The sequence below is a fragment of the Harpegnathos saltator genome, unplaced genomic scaffold (genome assembly GCF_003227715.2).
Source record: "Harpegnathos saltator strain DR-91 unplaced genomic scaffold, Hsal_v8.6 scaffold45, whole genome shotgun sequence".
In the NCBI taxonomy this organism is placed as follows: domain Eukaryota; kingdom Metazoa; phylum Arthropoda; class Insecta; order Hymenoptera; family Formicidae; genus Harpegnathos; species Harpegnathos saltator.
This window is the reverse complement of record NW_020230261.1, coordinates 389,225-403,453: the sequence shown is the minus strand read 5'-3', so window position 1 is coordinate 403,453 and position 14,229 is coordinate 389,225. Positions and strand designations below refer to the sequence as shown.

At 44.1% G+C, this 14,229-nt stretch overlaps 2 protein-coding genes across 7 annotated transcripts in view; one reads left to right on the top strand and one right to left on the bottom strand.

The window, feature by feature from the left end:
- trbd (ubiquitin thioesterase trabid) overlaps window positions 1-7,422 on the bottom strand; it is an 11,462-nt gene extending 4,040 nt beyond the window's left edge. Inside the window, exons 1-8 of one of the 5 annotated variants that reach the window (XM_011137252.2) lie at window positions 7,230-7,371; window positions 6,691-6,976; window positions 3,715-4,949; window positions 2,234-2,515; window positions 1,259-1,460; window positions 857-1,134; window positions 492-721; window positions 1-130 (exon numbers count right to left, since the gene is read on the bottom strand). The exon at window positions 1-130 is cut by the window's left edge and continues 300 nt beyond it. In XM_011137252.2, the coding sequence (XP_011135554.1) occupies window positions 1-130; window positions 492-721; window positions 857-1,134; window positions 1,259-1,460; window positions 2,234-2,515; window positions 3,715-4,607 (2,015 nt within the window). In that variant the 5' untranslated portion in view covers window positions 4,608-4,949; window positions 6,691-6,976; window positions 7,230-7,371. The other 4 variants (XM_011137248.2, XM_011137256.3, XM_011137253.3 and 1 more) reach the window with 4 other exon arrangements.
- Window positions 7,022-11,371, top strand: LOC105180909 (NADPH-dependent diflavin oxidoreductase 1). Of its 2 annotated transcripts, none has more exons than XM_025301750.1 (4): window positions 7,022-7,038; window positions 8,456-8,681; window positions 9,222-10,694; window positions 10,984-11,371. In XM_025301750.1, exons 2-4 carry the CDS (start codon window positions 8,569-8,571, stop codon window positions 11,207-11,209), a joined length of 1,812 nt encoding a protein of 603 aa, XP_025157535.1. In that variant the 5' UTR covers window positions 7,022-7,038; window positions 8,456-8,568; the 3' UTR covers window positions 11,210-11,371. The 2 variants fall into 2 exon arrangements, with proteins under 2 accessions (XP_025157535.1, XP_025157534.1); XM_025301749.1 differs by lacking the exon at window positions 7,022-7,038 and adding an exon at window positions 8,055-8,217 and having other exon boundaries at window positions 8,309-8,681.
- The last annotated feature ends 2,858 nt before the right edge of the window (window positions 11,372-14,229 follow it).

The following is a 14,229-nucleotide window of genomic DNA, read 5'->3' as shown; positions in this document are numbered from 1 at the left end:
GAGGCGTAAGGCTCGATCGGCACTAGCGCCGTAAAGTGACCTCGCGTGTAGCCAAGGGCGATTGGTGAACGAATGCAGAACGAGGGTTCCCAGAGAAGTGGTAGGTAGACGCCCTCGAATCTCGCGTAGCCTGCAAACATGACGAGTTTTGTGGATTTTTTATCCAGACGAGTGTGCCTAAATCTATCAGAGTGAATTTAATCCAGTAACAGTAGAGAATACATCAGATTCCATTAAACTTCAATTTAGGATAGAAATATCAGATAGAGAGCACACATTACAAGTTGCGAAAGAATACATGTGTAATTAAATTTAATATATATATTAATTTAAATCTGTACTTATATTATTATTTATCATTTACTTATATTATTTATTATTTCTTTGATATTAAGCAATATTGCTTAAAACTTTGTCGATATTCATTCGCAAACAGTGAAACGATCTATCTAATCGCGAGAAGAAATCTTCAAGTTTCGTCGAGCACTCACCTATGTCCTCGCCGCGAAAACTCTTGACGTATTTGACCCCGTAGACGATAATAGGTCGCCTCAGTATATGAGCGAGAGCGAATACATGCAATTGTTCTAACGCGCTGCCAGGTTGAGCAGCTGTAGCCAGCAAGCTCTCCCAGTCCTCCTGCCATTGCGTCTCTTCTAAAGTGAAATCTAACATTCTAGATGCCTGCGATGCCTCGTACTCTCTCCAGCGGGGATAAAAGCTGCAACAATGTTCATTATCTCCGCGTTAAAGCGGGTACTCGAAACTCACCGTATATTGCTATATTATTGTATAAACACAAACATATATTTGCACTCTCAACTATTACTCGTATAATATCGCAAAATGTGCTTACAATTGGCCTGCTTGTTGAAGAGTGTCGGCGAGCGCTCTCCTTAGAGCATTATCCCTGTCGAAGACACCCCAGGTGGCCTGCATGGCGGAGTCTAAGAGACAATCGCCCGCTGATCGGTTCCAGAGAGCGTGCAAACGACTGCCTAACCGTTCGGTAATCTCTAGAGACCAATTTAAAGCTGCCGGTTCGCCGCCACCGCCTTCCAATTGTTGTTGGGCCTCCTTATCTAACAATTCCTCTAGCATTTGCTCCTGCACGATGCTTGGTAAGTCCTCGACCTTAAAAAACATCGGCAAATTAGGAAATGCATCTTTTTAACATTTCTGGTAAACCAATATTATAATATTCCATCTTGTTATTTTAAGTTAACGTTAATCATTACAATTGATGTGTTATAATCACCTCAGCTGGTAAGGCAAACGTGGCCATGTCCGTGACAAAATAACAAGGAAACGAGCCCTTCCGTAGGCGTATACTGTTGGTAACGTGCCGGCGTATCTGACCCGCCAGATCGGGTGCGACATAACTCGGCACTCTTTTCACTCCCGAGCCCGAACCTTCTATTTGCGACAACAACGTAGCTAAAATATCCTCTCTCTGAAACCTGTCGAAATACCAACGTCGAATGAGAATTACTCGAGATCTGTACGAGCCTGCATATCGCGAATATATCGATATGTGTTTTTTCTCTCACCTTTCATATCTTGAAAACATTTGAATATTTTATAATATTTGCGGGGTTGGGAAGTAACACGTTACTTGTAACTTCGTTACCGTTGCAAGCTACTTTTTCCAATAACGACTTGGTAACGATATTATCTGTTTTCGTTAGGAACAATAATAGTAACTCAATTATATCTTTTGGTTAACCAATATAAGACCGTTATAAGTAATAAGTATAATCGTTACTTTTATCTTTATCTTTACCTCACATATATGTAGAATATATACGCACGAGACTGCAATAAATCATAAAGTCTTCAAAAGCTAGTGAAAAAAGCGACAGAAACTATAAAGACCCGTTAGTTCCTGAGTAACGATGACGGTAACAAATTACTTCTTAAAATGACTCAGACAACACAAAGGCAAATTTCTGGAAGATGTCTAAGAACATCTAAGAAATATCCGACCTCATCTGGACATCTTTCCGACATTTCTTAAAAATTTGTGCTGCATGGCGAGTAACGATAATGATAATGTTACTTTTACGTCACTTTTACGGCAATGGCAAAGTACAGTTGGTTCCAAGTCTAAAATTACTTTTCTCCAACGTGTAACATGTGACAGTGACGGGTTACTTTTGTAAAGTAACTTTCCCAAACTTGAATATTAATATTCGATAACATGACGCTACAGCCGGCGTAGTCGGCGGCTCACCTAATAGCCAAGTGCACCAAGGTGTGCCCGACGTCAAAAGCACTACTTCTGTTGAGGAGTAAAGCCTCAGAATGAGTCAATTGGCGAGCAGGGTCGCCGCCGCTCGCCAGGTAAGCTTCTACGGGGGTGTTGTCGCCCTCGACGATGCCGAGACAGGCGTTCAGCCAGCACCAGTCGGTGTGACGTCGCAGCTGCTTCAATCGGCGCTCGTAATCACAGTTATTGGGGGATTGAGGAGTGGAAAGACTGTCGTTACGACTATCTGCGTACCTGTGTGGAGTTCTGAAACAAATCGTATATGTATGTCATAAAATAAAATTCATCAGATAGATCCACAGAACATGCAACGCTCACAAGACGAGAATATCTTTATAATAATCTTTATAATAGCCTAAATAAATCATATCTGGTTCTGGAATTAAATTCTTGTAGAAGGTCTGAGTAGTATTAAAGAAAAATAAGAAGCTCTCGTTAGATGAATAAAAAAGTATCGAGCCAATGCTGTTCACTCAATTCGTGAAAATTATTGATTCTTCGAAATTCGATAATTTCGTCTACTACTTTATATGACAAACACGATCGACTTTTTGCACCAATTTAGTAGATCTATTTTTTACAATTGTATCTTCCATATTATCTCGAAATCTTTCTATTTTCTTCTCTCTTTGTTCGGGTGTCAAATGTACATTTACTTCATTTCAAGTACAGCTAATATTCTAACAGCTGTAAAAAACAGATATATATTACGTAATACTTTCACTTGTGTATGCTACAAAAATTTTTTGCGAGGCGCCGAAAAAAATATCTAATTATAAATACAAAAATTATAATAATAACAGAATGTAGACGGTTAAACTAGCTGTAGTGTCGAATTGTTAAAACGCGAAATTACTGGGAACATCTTTTTGCTTAGATAAATTATAGACCCGTTCTTTAAAGCTTCACTTTCTAAACTGTCTTATAATCTTTACTTTCTCTCTCCTCCACCAAATGCAGATGTTTCGCTTGAAATACAGACAGTGCAACTTGATGCAACTATAAAGAACGGATCCAACATGTATAATATTAGTAATATACCAGCAGGTTGGCAGATCCGATCAAAATGCCATAACAGATCTACACAGTGCTGGTATTAAGTTTGTGTTCTACCAGCTATGACAACTTGAACAGGAGATTGGCGGCAGAAACCGAGCAAGACCTGCGATATGCTCTATTTAGATACATTTAAATAGTTACAGAACGACAGACGACAGTCTGTCATCATACTCTGCTGACAGATCTCGTTACATTTCTGCTACCAAGTTGCCAACAGCATTTACTGCTTCTCGCGGGCTTAGCTACCTTGTACATCAATCATGCCAGATTTGAGTAACAAAAGTTCTTTCATCGGACCCAAGACCCAAGTAAAAATCCTAACTCGCAATTAAATGGGACTCATGAACATGACATGTCGCATCGTAATCATGAAGCAACGTAATCACCTCCTGCCTATCGCCGAATTGTCCTCCCGCTGCGTCTGGTGAATGTAAGGCGCATGGGGCGGCGAGGGCAGGCCCCGTTGCTGGCCATGGTCCCTCTCGGGACTCGGTACCCCCAAGTTACTCACGGCTGACCTGTTGTCCCGCCTATTATCCCTGTCCTTGGGCTGGCCGCACATGACGCACTTGGTGGCCTTGGGCCAGTTTTCGTAAGTACACGCGTGACAGGACCACTTCTCCGGATGTATATTAGCCTGCTGTTGCTGCTGCACGTAGTAAGCCCGTTCGGGGTGCAGATTGATGACCGGCGTGGACTGCGAGTTGTTCGAGCCGAAGTTGGGCGGGCCATCGGCGAGCCGCAGCGGCGCCAAGTGCTCGTGCAGGTTCGACGCCAGTGAGTGGATCGACTGGCCGAGCATGCCGGTCGCCGCGGCGGTGGTGGTGGTGGTGGTGGTGGTACTGCTGGTTGTGGTGCTGGTGACGATGGCGTTGGCGATAGTATTGGTCGCACTGGCGCCGGTGGCGATGATGGCGAGCTTCCGGTTGCCGCACTGCACGCAGCGCGTGGTGTTCTGATAGTTGAGGTACGTGCACATGCTGCACGACCACTTGCCCGCGGACGGCACGTTCTGACTGTAATTGTGGCCGTACGCGGGATCCGCGATGGGACTCGCCCGCTGCTGCTGTTGGTGATGGTGGTGGTGATGGGTCACGGGGCCGGAGGCGACGTTGGACGAGGCCCGCTGCGGACTTGGCTCGCGCAGGCGGTAGATATCCTCGCCCAACAGCGGCTTCGCGCCCCGGCACATGGTGCACTTGAGCGACGACGGCCAGTTGGCGTACGTGCAGTACTCGCAGGTCCACTTCGACTCCGTTTCCTCGAGCCTGCTGTTCATTTTCGTCTGCTGATGCTCAGTGAAAGAGAAGCGTGTGGTCTCCCTGGTCTGTCTCTTACTCGCTCTCGGCCACGAGAAAAGCACTGCGGTTTGCAAATGATGCTGAGGTAGAGCTCGGGTTCGCAGCTGACAGCTGGCTGGTGTGCACTGGACATTAAAGGTATTGCGATCGGTTCTAGGTGGCAGCAGACCCACAGGAGGACCCTACGCCTTGCCACGCATGGTACACTTGGGAGGTCTGCGAGCCTCTGTGTGCGGTGCAGTCTGCGCTATGTGATCAGCATCGTGACAGGTTGCGGTGAAACAAAGCCGTTGAATGTGGTGGCAACATCTATGGAAGTTCTGGAAAGAGATGACAGGAGTCACAAGTGATGTAGAGGAGCAAGTTGGTCGATTGGAACACACAGTGAAAGATAACCGAAACGTCAGACTGGTCTTGGTGCGAAGTTGCTGGAAGCATTCCTTCGCTTAGCCTGGACGAATAGTCCGTTATACCCGGACTGATGAATGAAACCATGTATTTGGAGACTACATAATCACGTTGCCTTGACCCTTGTGGCGATTTACCCTTGCAGCTGTTCACGTACACAGCTAAGCGCAAACAACGGGGTGTCTATTCGTCCCGGCTTTGACCTCCTGAATTTCCCATCTGTCAGATTCGCTGGATTTGGCCGCAGCGAGAGAGAGAAGAGAGAAGCGCGGAGCGTGGAGAGTGCAATTAAAACGGGCAGCTTCAGCCGGCGAGACGTCAAATTATAGATAATTTATAGCGACCGTTCGATACATGAAGTGTCCTTTGCAGGGTAAGCGCGTGTTGTCCTCGCTGGTCCGCGGTTTGTTTTACTTACACTCTCTGCACTCACGCACACTTGGCTGCTCTCGAGCCGAGCGTCCGGCGGGAGAAGAGCAGCGGGGAAGACTGAGAGAAAGTGCGGCCGAAAGACAACGAACCGCCCGTCCGCTCGATCCTCAGGGTGGAAAACGTGGGCTGAGGCGAGAGCACTCGCGGACGTCGGCGAGGAAAGTGCAGAACGACTGCGGCCTCCGACGCGTCCTCCTGCACTTTCTGCACTCGTGAGCTCAAACGAACGCGCACTTTCGAGCGAAAGCGTTACACTCCTCTATAAGCGCGTCTCGGAAGGTCGCGAGCGTGCAAACTCCGTGCTCGCCGCGTGTGCAGCACGCATTGCTCCGATTTCACCGCGGTGAGGCGAGTTCTTCGAGTACTTCCCGAGAAGAATGTGCAGCCAATAAACAGCGCGAGCCAGTGAACATCGAGCAACGGTGACGAAATTGTAACTTCGCATTCAACAAAAGCGCGATATAGCACATCACACGCAACAATCACATGAGTCCTTCCCTGCTGATGTACACTTTCGGAACTTGAAGAGAGACGGGTATATAGTGGAAACTTACTGGCAAAACGGAGGGAAAGAGAGAAACCAGTGCTGAGGATGATGCAAAGAATGCAGCGGGGAAGAACGGGGTTAATTGTTGACTGGGAAAGTACAACATTCACGCGACGGGTGGCCCGCTCTTTTCAGCTGAAACGGGCTGCACTTTTTGCCGCTGGAGCCAAGGAAATATGCAAATAAGCGTCGAAGGGAGAAGGAACGGAGTTCCCATGCAGCGGCGCTTCGGCCGGAAAGAACAAGCCCGAAGCCCAACTATTACTCGACGTTCACTGCGCGAACGTTCGGAAAGCTCTCGGAGACGTCTTCCGGGTGTCACCACGGTGACGCTTAGGCTAGCTGGAGGCGAGCTCTCGAGTTCCTCTCCGGGGACATTCGAGGGAACTTCGAATTCGAACTCGCAACGACCGAGTCGCCGAGACGAAGAGCTCGGTAATAATAGCGGTCGTTACGAACCGAACGCGATCTGTTCGAATCTAAATATAAGTGCCTACCGCGCCGCTGCTTCGTCGGCTGCACTTTTGGCGCACCGCGCGAGAGCTGCACCTCGGAGGAGCACCCGGAGAGCCTCGAGAGAGGCAGCTCTGTGCGGCGGCCCGCGTCACACACTCGGCTGCACCCGCGAGAGACACGCGACACCGCGTGACCGAGCCTCTCCGTGGCTGACTGACCTCTCTCGCGTGTGTGCTGCTGCGCCTCGTGGGGAAACACTGTCGCGAGAACGAGCTGATGACGGGAGTCCCGCGCGGCAGCGGAGACGCTACCTTCGCAGAGTAGCCCGGAAGCGCGCGCGCGCGCGCGCGTATGTGTGTGTGTGTGTGTGTATATGTGCGCGCGCGGTGGCTCTCAGGTGTCTAGTAACTAGGGCCACCCAGGTGCCTGGCCTGCTTGGCTAGCTGGCGGAGAAGCTACCGTCACGCTCGGCTGTGCGGTTCCATGAAAGAGAGGACCTTGAAACTGACACCAGTCGTGGAAACCCACGATCAGCCAGTCATCGGTCACGCGATCGCACTGCTTTAGTACAGACAGAGAGAGAGAGAGAGAGAGAGAGAGAGAAAGAGAGAGAGAGAGAGGAGGGAAGGAGTGCAGATAGCTGCACCGCAACGCACGACACGCGGATCGGGGAGGCGCGCGCGCGCGCGCGTGGGCGTCCGTCGACTCCGAGCACGAGAGGACGCGTACGGGATGTCCGAGTCGAGGATCCGAGTACCTTGGAGTTTGATCCTGCGGGGCCGATCCGAGGCGCGTCCTTGGCGACGGAGAATCCGCGGACGAACGTGAAGAGACGGAGGCGGCGGAGGGAAGAAACGACGACGAGTGACGGAGTAGCCGTCGACGTCGACGACGGCAGCAACGGCGACGTCTCTCTCTCTCTCTCTCTCTCTCTTTTTCTCTCTCTCTCTCTCTTTCTCTCTCTCTCTCTCTCTCTCTCCCCCTTTCCCTTTTCACTGAAGAGGACGATGAGTTATCACGACACTCGCCACGACATTCTCTCCTACGAATGTTCACGCGCGCTCATGATGCCGCTTTCTTTCTTCTTTCCTTCACGTCGAACTCGGTGAACGCACGCACGCACGCACGCACGCACGCACGCACGCACGCAAGCACGACGAGTGAGCGAACGGGCGAGAGAGAGAGAGAGCGAGCGCGATGCGAGTGACTGCGTGCGGCAGCGACGACGACAACAACGGCGGCGACGGCGACGAGGGTCTCGCAGCTCCTCTCTCGCGAAAGTAGGTTTTGACAGTCATCCGCAAACAGACGGGACGTCAGTGTTGCCAACCGACGCTCCTCGACGTCCCGCACCGTTACGTCACGCTAGAGCCTGCGCGAACGTGCGCGCGCTCGCGCTCGTTGGTCCGAACTAACCTCAAACACACGACTTTTGCGGCTGTTTTTATCAAATCTGCGACTTATCTCTCTTGTCACGAGTGATCAATCGATTGATCTGTCACGACGATGGTCAGCTAAAACGAAGGGACGGGGTGAAAATTGAGAGACTAAGAGGAAGAAAAAGAGAGAGAGGGAGAGAGAGAGCGAGGCTATTTTTTTATTTATAAATATCTCGGGCCCATCGCCAAGCGACCGTTCGAGAGCTTAGCCTAGACATTTATCCTTGACATTTCGTCAAGAGCGAGATTCCGCAGCCAGACGAACTGTCGCGAGAGCCAAGACGCGCTTTCCCGCGTCGCCGTCTGGTTGGTTGCACGCCTTTTGGCTACACCTTCTGCACGTTCCGGCCGAAAAGGTCGATTTATCACAGATCTATCATTTTGTTTCTGAGTGCAGAAGCGTCACATGATGCGGTTGCAAGGTGCCGAAGCGCGGGCTATACACTAACCTCACTGACGATCAGCTGAAATGTGTCAATTGCCGCCTGTCGCAATCAAGTTAGGTGCATTTCAGTGAAGATTAAATTTCATCTTCTGTTTGCAGAAAAGCCTCCGTAGAGAATGGAAAAATTCGTGTTAAATTGTTGACACGTAAATCGGAGACACGTTTCAGTCTGAAAAAAAAAGAGAACAAAATCCGTCTCGATTTATATTCAAATGAAATTCACAATGACGAAGATGAACAGTGAGGTAATCGTGCGCGTATTATACGGAAGCGAGACCGGAACCGCTCAAGACGTCGCCGAGCAGATCTGGAAGAGTGCCAAAAGGTTTTGTTATTGTTCTTCTGGCATGAACCCACCACCATTCTCTCCTCCTCCTTCTCCTCCTCCTCATCATTATCTTTATCCTCGGACTCATCCTTGTTTGATTTCTTACTCTTCTTATTCTTGTCTTTATCCTTTATCCTTATCTTCATTATTTTCCTTATCTCCATTTTCATTTTCATCCTCATATGTTCCTCCTTATCTTTCCTTTCTTTTCTTTTCTTGTTATCTTCTTTCTCTTTCTTCTTCAGAAAGACTTTGGCACACAAGCTGCTTTCACTTCATGCCCAACTATTTTTATTTTTAAATGTTCTTTAAACAAGAATGATTCATTCTTGGTATTTGTAGTCTTCTTGTTTGCGCTCTATTATTCAAGCATAATTGCTTAATCACTTTAATAATTTTTTATATAATATAATTATATGCAATTTGTTATAATAATATTTAATTAAATATAGTTTCATGTATACTTATGTTGTTCCTCTTTCTATATATATTTTACAGAACATGTAATATCTGACATTAAACTGATTTTCTTTGCAGAAAAGGATTACAAAGCACTGTTTCATCTCTGGAAGACTATGATACTTGCAATCTTATTTCTGATCAACTGGTGATCTTTGTGATAGCTACCACAGGACAAGGTGATCCTCCAGCCAATATGCGACAATTTTGGCGGCTGTTGTTGCGCAAAAATCTCCCTACAAACATGCTGCAAGATCTGAAATACAGTGTACTAGGTCTAGGTGATAGCTCTTACCAGAAATTCAACTTTGCTGCAAAGAAGCTGAATAAGCGGTTGGCACAGTTGGGTGGAAAGGAATTGTTACCGATCGGCTTGGCGGATGACCAGCATAATTTGGGAATAGACGCCATTGTTGATCCTTGGGTAAAGAAACTCTGGGAGGTTGTTGAGAATGTTTTCAACGTTTCTGTCGAGGACAAAGTTGACAAAGAAAACTCGATAATCGAAAGATATGACATAGCCGTGGTAGAAAAGGGTCAGACGAGTTCCATGGATAATCTTTGTCAATCCAGAAACAACATCTATGCAGAGGAAGCACTCATAAAGGATGAGGTGCGAATAGGGACGGTGGTCGAAAATAAAAAAACCACATCAGAGGACCACTTTCAGGACGTAAGACTGATCCAGATACAAGCGAACGGCGTCGAATATCAGCCGGGTGACGTTGTCTATGTCCGACCAAAAAACTCTGTGGAACAAGTGAGACATTTCTTCGACATCCTTCATGAGCACAACGTGAAGCTCTTCCCGGATACAGTGATACAAGTGTCGCAGAGGGAGATAAAGGTGCCCTTTGTGCTGAAGCGCAGCTTGACTCTCGGGGAAATTGTAGAACAATATTGGGACTTGAACTTCAAGCCACGTCGATCCACTATGTACACTCTGTCCTTAATCAGTGAGAACGAACTGGAGAAGGAGAAGCTTTGCGAGTTTTCCAGTCCAACTGGCCAAGAGGAGCTGTACGACTACATCAACAGACCGAGAAGAAATATCCTGGAACTCCTGGCGGACTTTCCGCATACTACCAGCAAGCTAAACGCGAGGGTACTTTTCGAAATCATGTCTCCTGTGAAACCGCGCGCTTACAGCATCGCCTCCAGCTCGAAAACTACTCCAAACGCGATACAGATTCTGGTAGCAGTTGTCAGGTACAAGACGAGGCTGTTGGAGCCGCGTTTCGGTTTGTGTTCGCAGTGGTTAGCTGGTTTGAAGAGTAACGACAAGGTGGTGTTCTGGTTGCAAAAGGGGACCTTTCAGTTCACGAAGGACAAGCCGATGATTCTGATTGGTCCTGGCACAGGACTGGCGCCGTTTAGGTCTCTGTTTCTCGAGAGAGCTATAACTAACAAGAGTCTAAAGGATTATGTGCTCTTCTTTGGCTGTAGGAACAAGGAGAAGGATTACCATTGCAAGGATGATCTGGAGAGACTGTCTAAGCAAAAGGACTTGAAAGTGTTTTGCGCATTCTCCAGGGACCAAGAGAATAAAGTGTGAGTATGCTAAAGCACTCAGTGAGTTGTAGGAGACAAGTGACAAGGTTTGCGAAACTAATTGTTCCATATGTCATATTATAAATAGAATAGTTATATTAGTTGTCATATGTGTGTGTATGTTAATTATATAAATTATAATTTATACATATAATGCAACATATATTTTAAAATAATAAGTAAAATATTGATTACTATAAAATTAAAATTATATTATTATGTTATGAGTAAAAAACCATTTTTATTTTTGTCTCTATTTTGTTTCTAATGTTTTCCGAATATTTTTCAGGTATGTGCAACATATTATACGTCAACAAAGAGAGTTGTGCTGGCAATTTTTACGGGACGGTGGCAACATTTATCTAGCAGGAAACTCGAAAAACATGCCGAACGATGTACGTGACGAATTCGTCTGTTTAGCGAAGGAAACAGGTGAAATGTCGAAAGAAGAGGCGGAAGTATTCATCGGGCATTTAGAGAAAAGCAATCGATATCAGTGCGAGACTTGGGGTTAATACTAAAGAAGATGTAGAGAATCACAGAAAGAGAAATCGTGCAACAGATTGGAAGAGACATGTAATAGGTAAAACTGTTATTTTTTCTTGTACAAAGGAATGTATATACCGAGCATTTATGAGCTCGTACTTGCGAGAAATATACACATGTATCTTCTCATATATTATTTCTCTATTGTGTTATCGGAATTTTATCTCTTATACTCATACAAATCAATATCAAAACTTAGTTAAAACAAAGCTACTTTATTTAATCTTACGGAAAAGTTCAAGTACAATTATTTCTTGCTAAAAATATTGTGAAAGGTAATTAGTTACAATTTTTCAATTTTCAACACGATTTATTGCAACACAATATTTTGCAGATAATATTGTACCCAACATATCTTCATAACACACAATAAATTCTAATTTAAAATTCTCTTAAAGTAAATATACTTAAAACTAATTGAAGAGAATAATATTATTATCCACACTGAGAAAACATTGTATTAAAATTAAACAAATATTTGTTCGAATACGACTGTGAATACATTTGTTCAAATTAAACAACTAATTTCTAAAATTAAATACAGAAGTTCTAAATGTAAACCTTTTTCGTGAATTTTAGAAAATAATTGCTTAATTTAAATAAATATATTCACAGTCGTATTCGAACAAATATTTGTTCAATTTTAATACAATTTTTTCTCAGTGCACTTGATTATTCAAATTTAGATCACAAAAAATATCAGCTTTTTCAATCGTTGTACTTCGGAAATGATCGATCGACATTTTTCGTTGGACAAAAATTAAATTTTTCGATACGCACGAAACTCATAACGAATTGAATGTGCGCACTGAGGACGGGCAAAGTTTGTTCATAGTCCGTTTGTTTATTTATGATTATCTTAATTTCATCTTCTAATCTTTCGTAGGTAATGAAACGATCTGTATGTATGTTGTAAGGACCGTTTCATTAGCTGTGAAAGAGTAAATGTAAATGAACTTGAGATAAACTTAAATAAAACCCGGGCTATGAATGGACCTTAACCCACCCTCGGTACGTATTAGTGCATCCAATCGAATTCACCATAATGCATTACTCGGGCGAATGCAAGAGCAGGTAGATTGGGTCATCGACGAGACACCAATGAACTATAGAACCAACTGGAAGGAGTATTGCCTGTAGTAGTGTTTTCGCCATATATGTACTACTATATTGCTAGAAGAGCTCAAACTTTGGCGAAAATATCACAGTGCAGACGTATATCAACCTCTCACTTCCACAATTTGTGTACTTCACGCAAATGCACATGCGTGCGTTCGTTGAACCAGTATAATCTAATCAGTTTCGTTAGTTTAACCAGTTTAACCTAATTTATCAGTTAAATACGTTATTTATTGGCTTATATAAAAAGTGATAAAAAAGAAACAAATAAAAATAATTCAATTCTATTATTTATTTAACTTAATAACTTTTTTAATATTTAACTTACGATATCTCGCTAACTGTTTATCGGGATAAAAAGATAGTACTAGACTTTTCTATTCTATTTAGTCTCAAGAATATATTGTTACAATAGCGCCCTGACTTTTGTTAATTTGAAATTTGATTTTGAAATTTCGAAAGATCGACAAATTAACATAAAATAGAGCATTATTGTACCAATATATTCTTGAGATTAAATAGAATAGAAAAGTCTTGTATCATTTTTTCTCCCGACAAACAGTTAGCGAGATATCGTAAGTTAAATATTGAAAAAGTTATCAAGTTATCCTTAAATCTCAAAAAATATTAGGCAAATAAAAAAATGTTTCAGACAAAAGTTGTTCAAATTAATTGGTGGAAAAAGACGGTGTAATAAAAAATTTGAGTTTCTATTTAAGATTTTTATGTCGACCTTGATAACGTTTCTCAATGTCATTGCAAGGTCAAACAATTACCAATAGCTGATAGCTTCTTTTAAACCCTACAACTTTTGTTTCAAACATTGTTTTAAACAATCATTATTTTTTTAAATAATTAGCCGTTCCGGAACTTTTGGCAGACCCTATATAACGTCATCTATCCTATATGATATATTATATCTTCTATCTCGCTTTCTCGATGCGCGTACCGCTTATTGGGAAGACTATAGCTAGCAACATAATAGTACGAGGATCGTTCAATAAGTCCTTAGAAAAAGATAGAAAAACAAATTATTTTGGGTAGATTTTTTTTTATTTTTCAACATAATCTCCTTTTAGCTCTATATACTTTTCCAAGTATTTCTCCAACTTTTTTAAGCCGTCCAAAAAGTAGGATTTCGGAAGGTCCTCAAAATAGGCATCTGTTTGAGCGATGACCTCCTCGTTCGATGTGAACCGTTGTCCGCAGAGCCATTTTTTCAAGTTTGGAAATAAAAAAAAGTCACTTGGGGCCAAATCCGGTGAATACAGTGGATTGTTGTAATAATTCGAACTTTAATTCCATAATTTTGGCCATCGAAACTGCGCAGGTGTGCACCCATTGTTTTGATGGAAGAGGATCTTTTTCTTTTTCAAATGAGGACGTTTTTTCCTGATTTCTTCGCTCAACTGATGCAATAACGACGCATAATACTCTCCAGTTATTGTTTGTCCTTTTTCCAAGTAATCGGTGTAGATGATTCCGCGTGCATCCCAAAAAACCGTGGCCATCACCTTGCCGGCCGATTCCACCGTCTTCGCCCTCTTCGGAGCCCGTTCGTCTTCAAAAACCCACTGTTTTGACTGTTCCTTTGTCTCTGGAGTGTAGTGGTGTATCCATGTTTCGTCCACAGTTATGTATCGATGCAGAAACTCGTTAGGATTACGACGGAAAAGCGCCAAAATAGCCTCAGAGTCGACCACACGATTGCATTTATTCTCCACTGAGAGCAAATGCGGCACCCATCTTGCCGAGATTTTTTTCACACCCAATTTTTCGTGTAAAATTGAAAACACTACCTTGCGATATGCCTATGGCCTCAACTATTTCGCGCACTTTGATTCGTCGATCACTCAAAACCATATCGTAG

What these genes read in the sequence shown, in the direction of transcription:
- LOC105180909 (XM_025301750.1), top strand. Translation starts at nt 8,569, where the DNA reads ATGAAATTCACAATGACGAAGATGAACAGTGAGGTAATCGTGCGCGTA. An exon ending in ATCTGGAAGAGTGCCAAAAG is followed by an intron (nt 8,682 to 9,221) that starts GTTTTGTTATTG and finishes TTTTCTTTGCAG; the next exon opens with AAAAGGATTACAAAGCACTG. An exon ending in AGGGACCAAGAGAATAAAGT is followed by an intron (nt 10,695 to 10,983) that starts GTGAGTATGCTA and finishes AATATTTTTCAG; the next exon opens with GTATGTGCAACATATTATAC.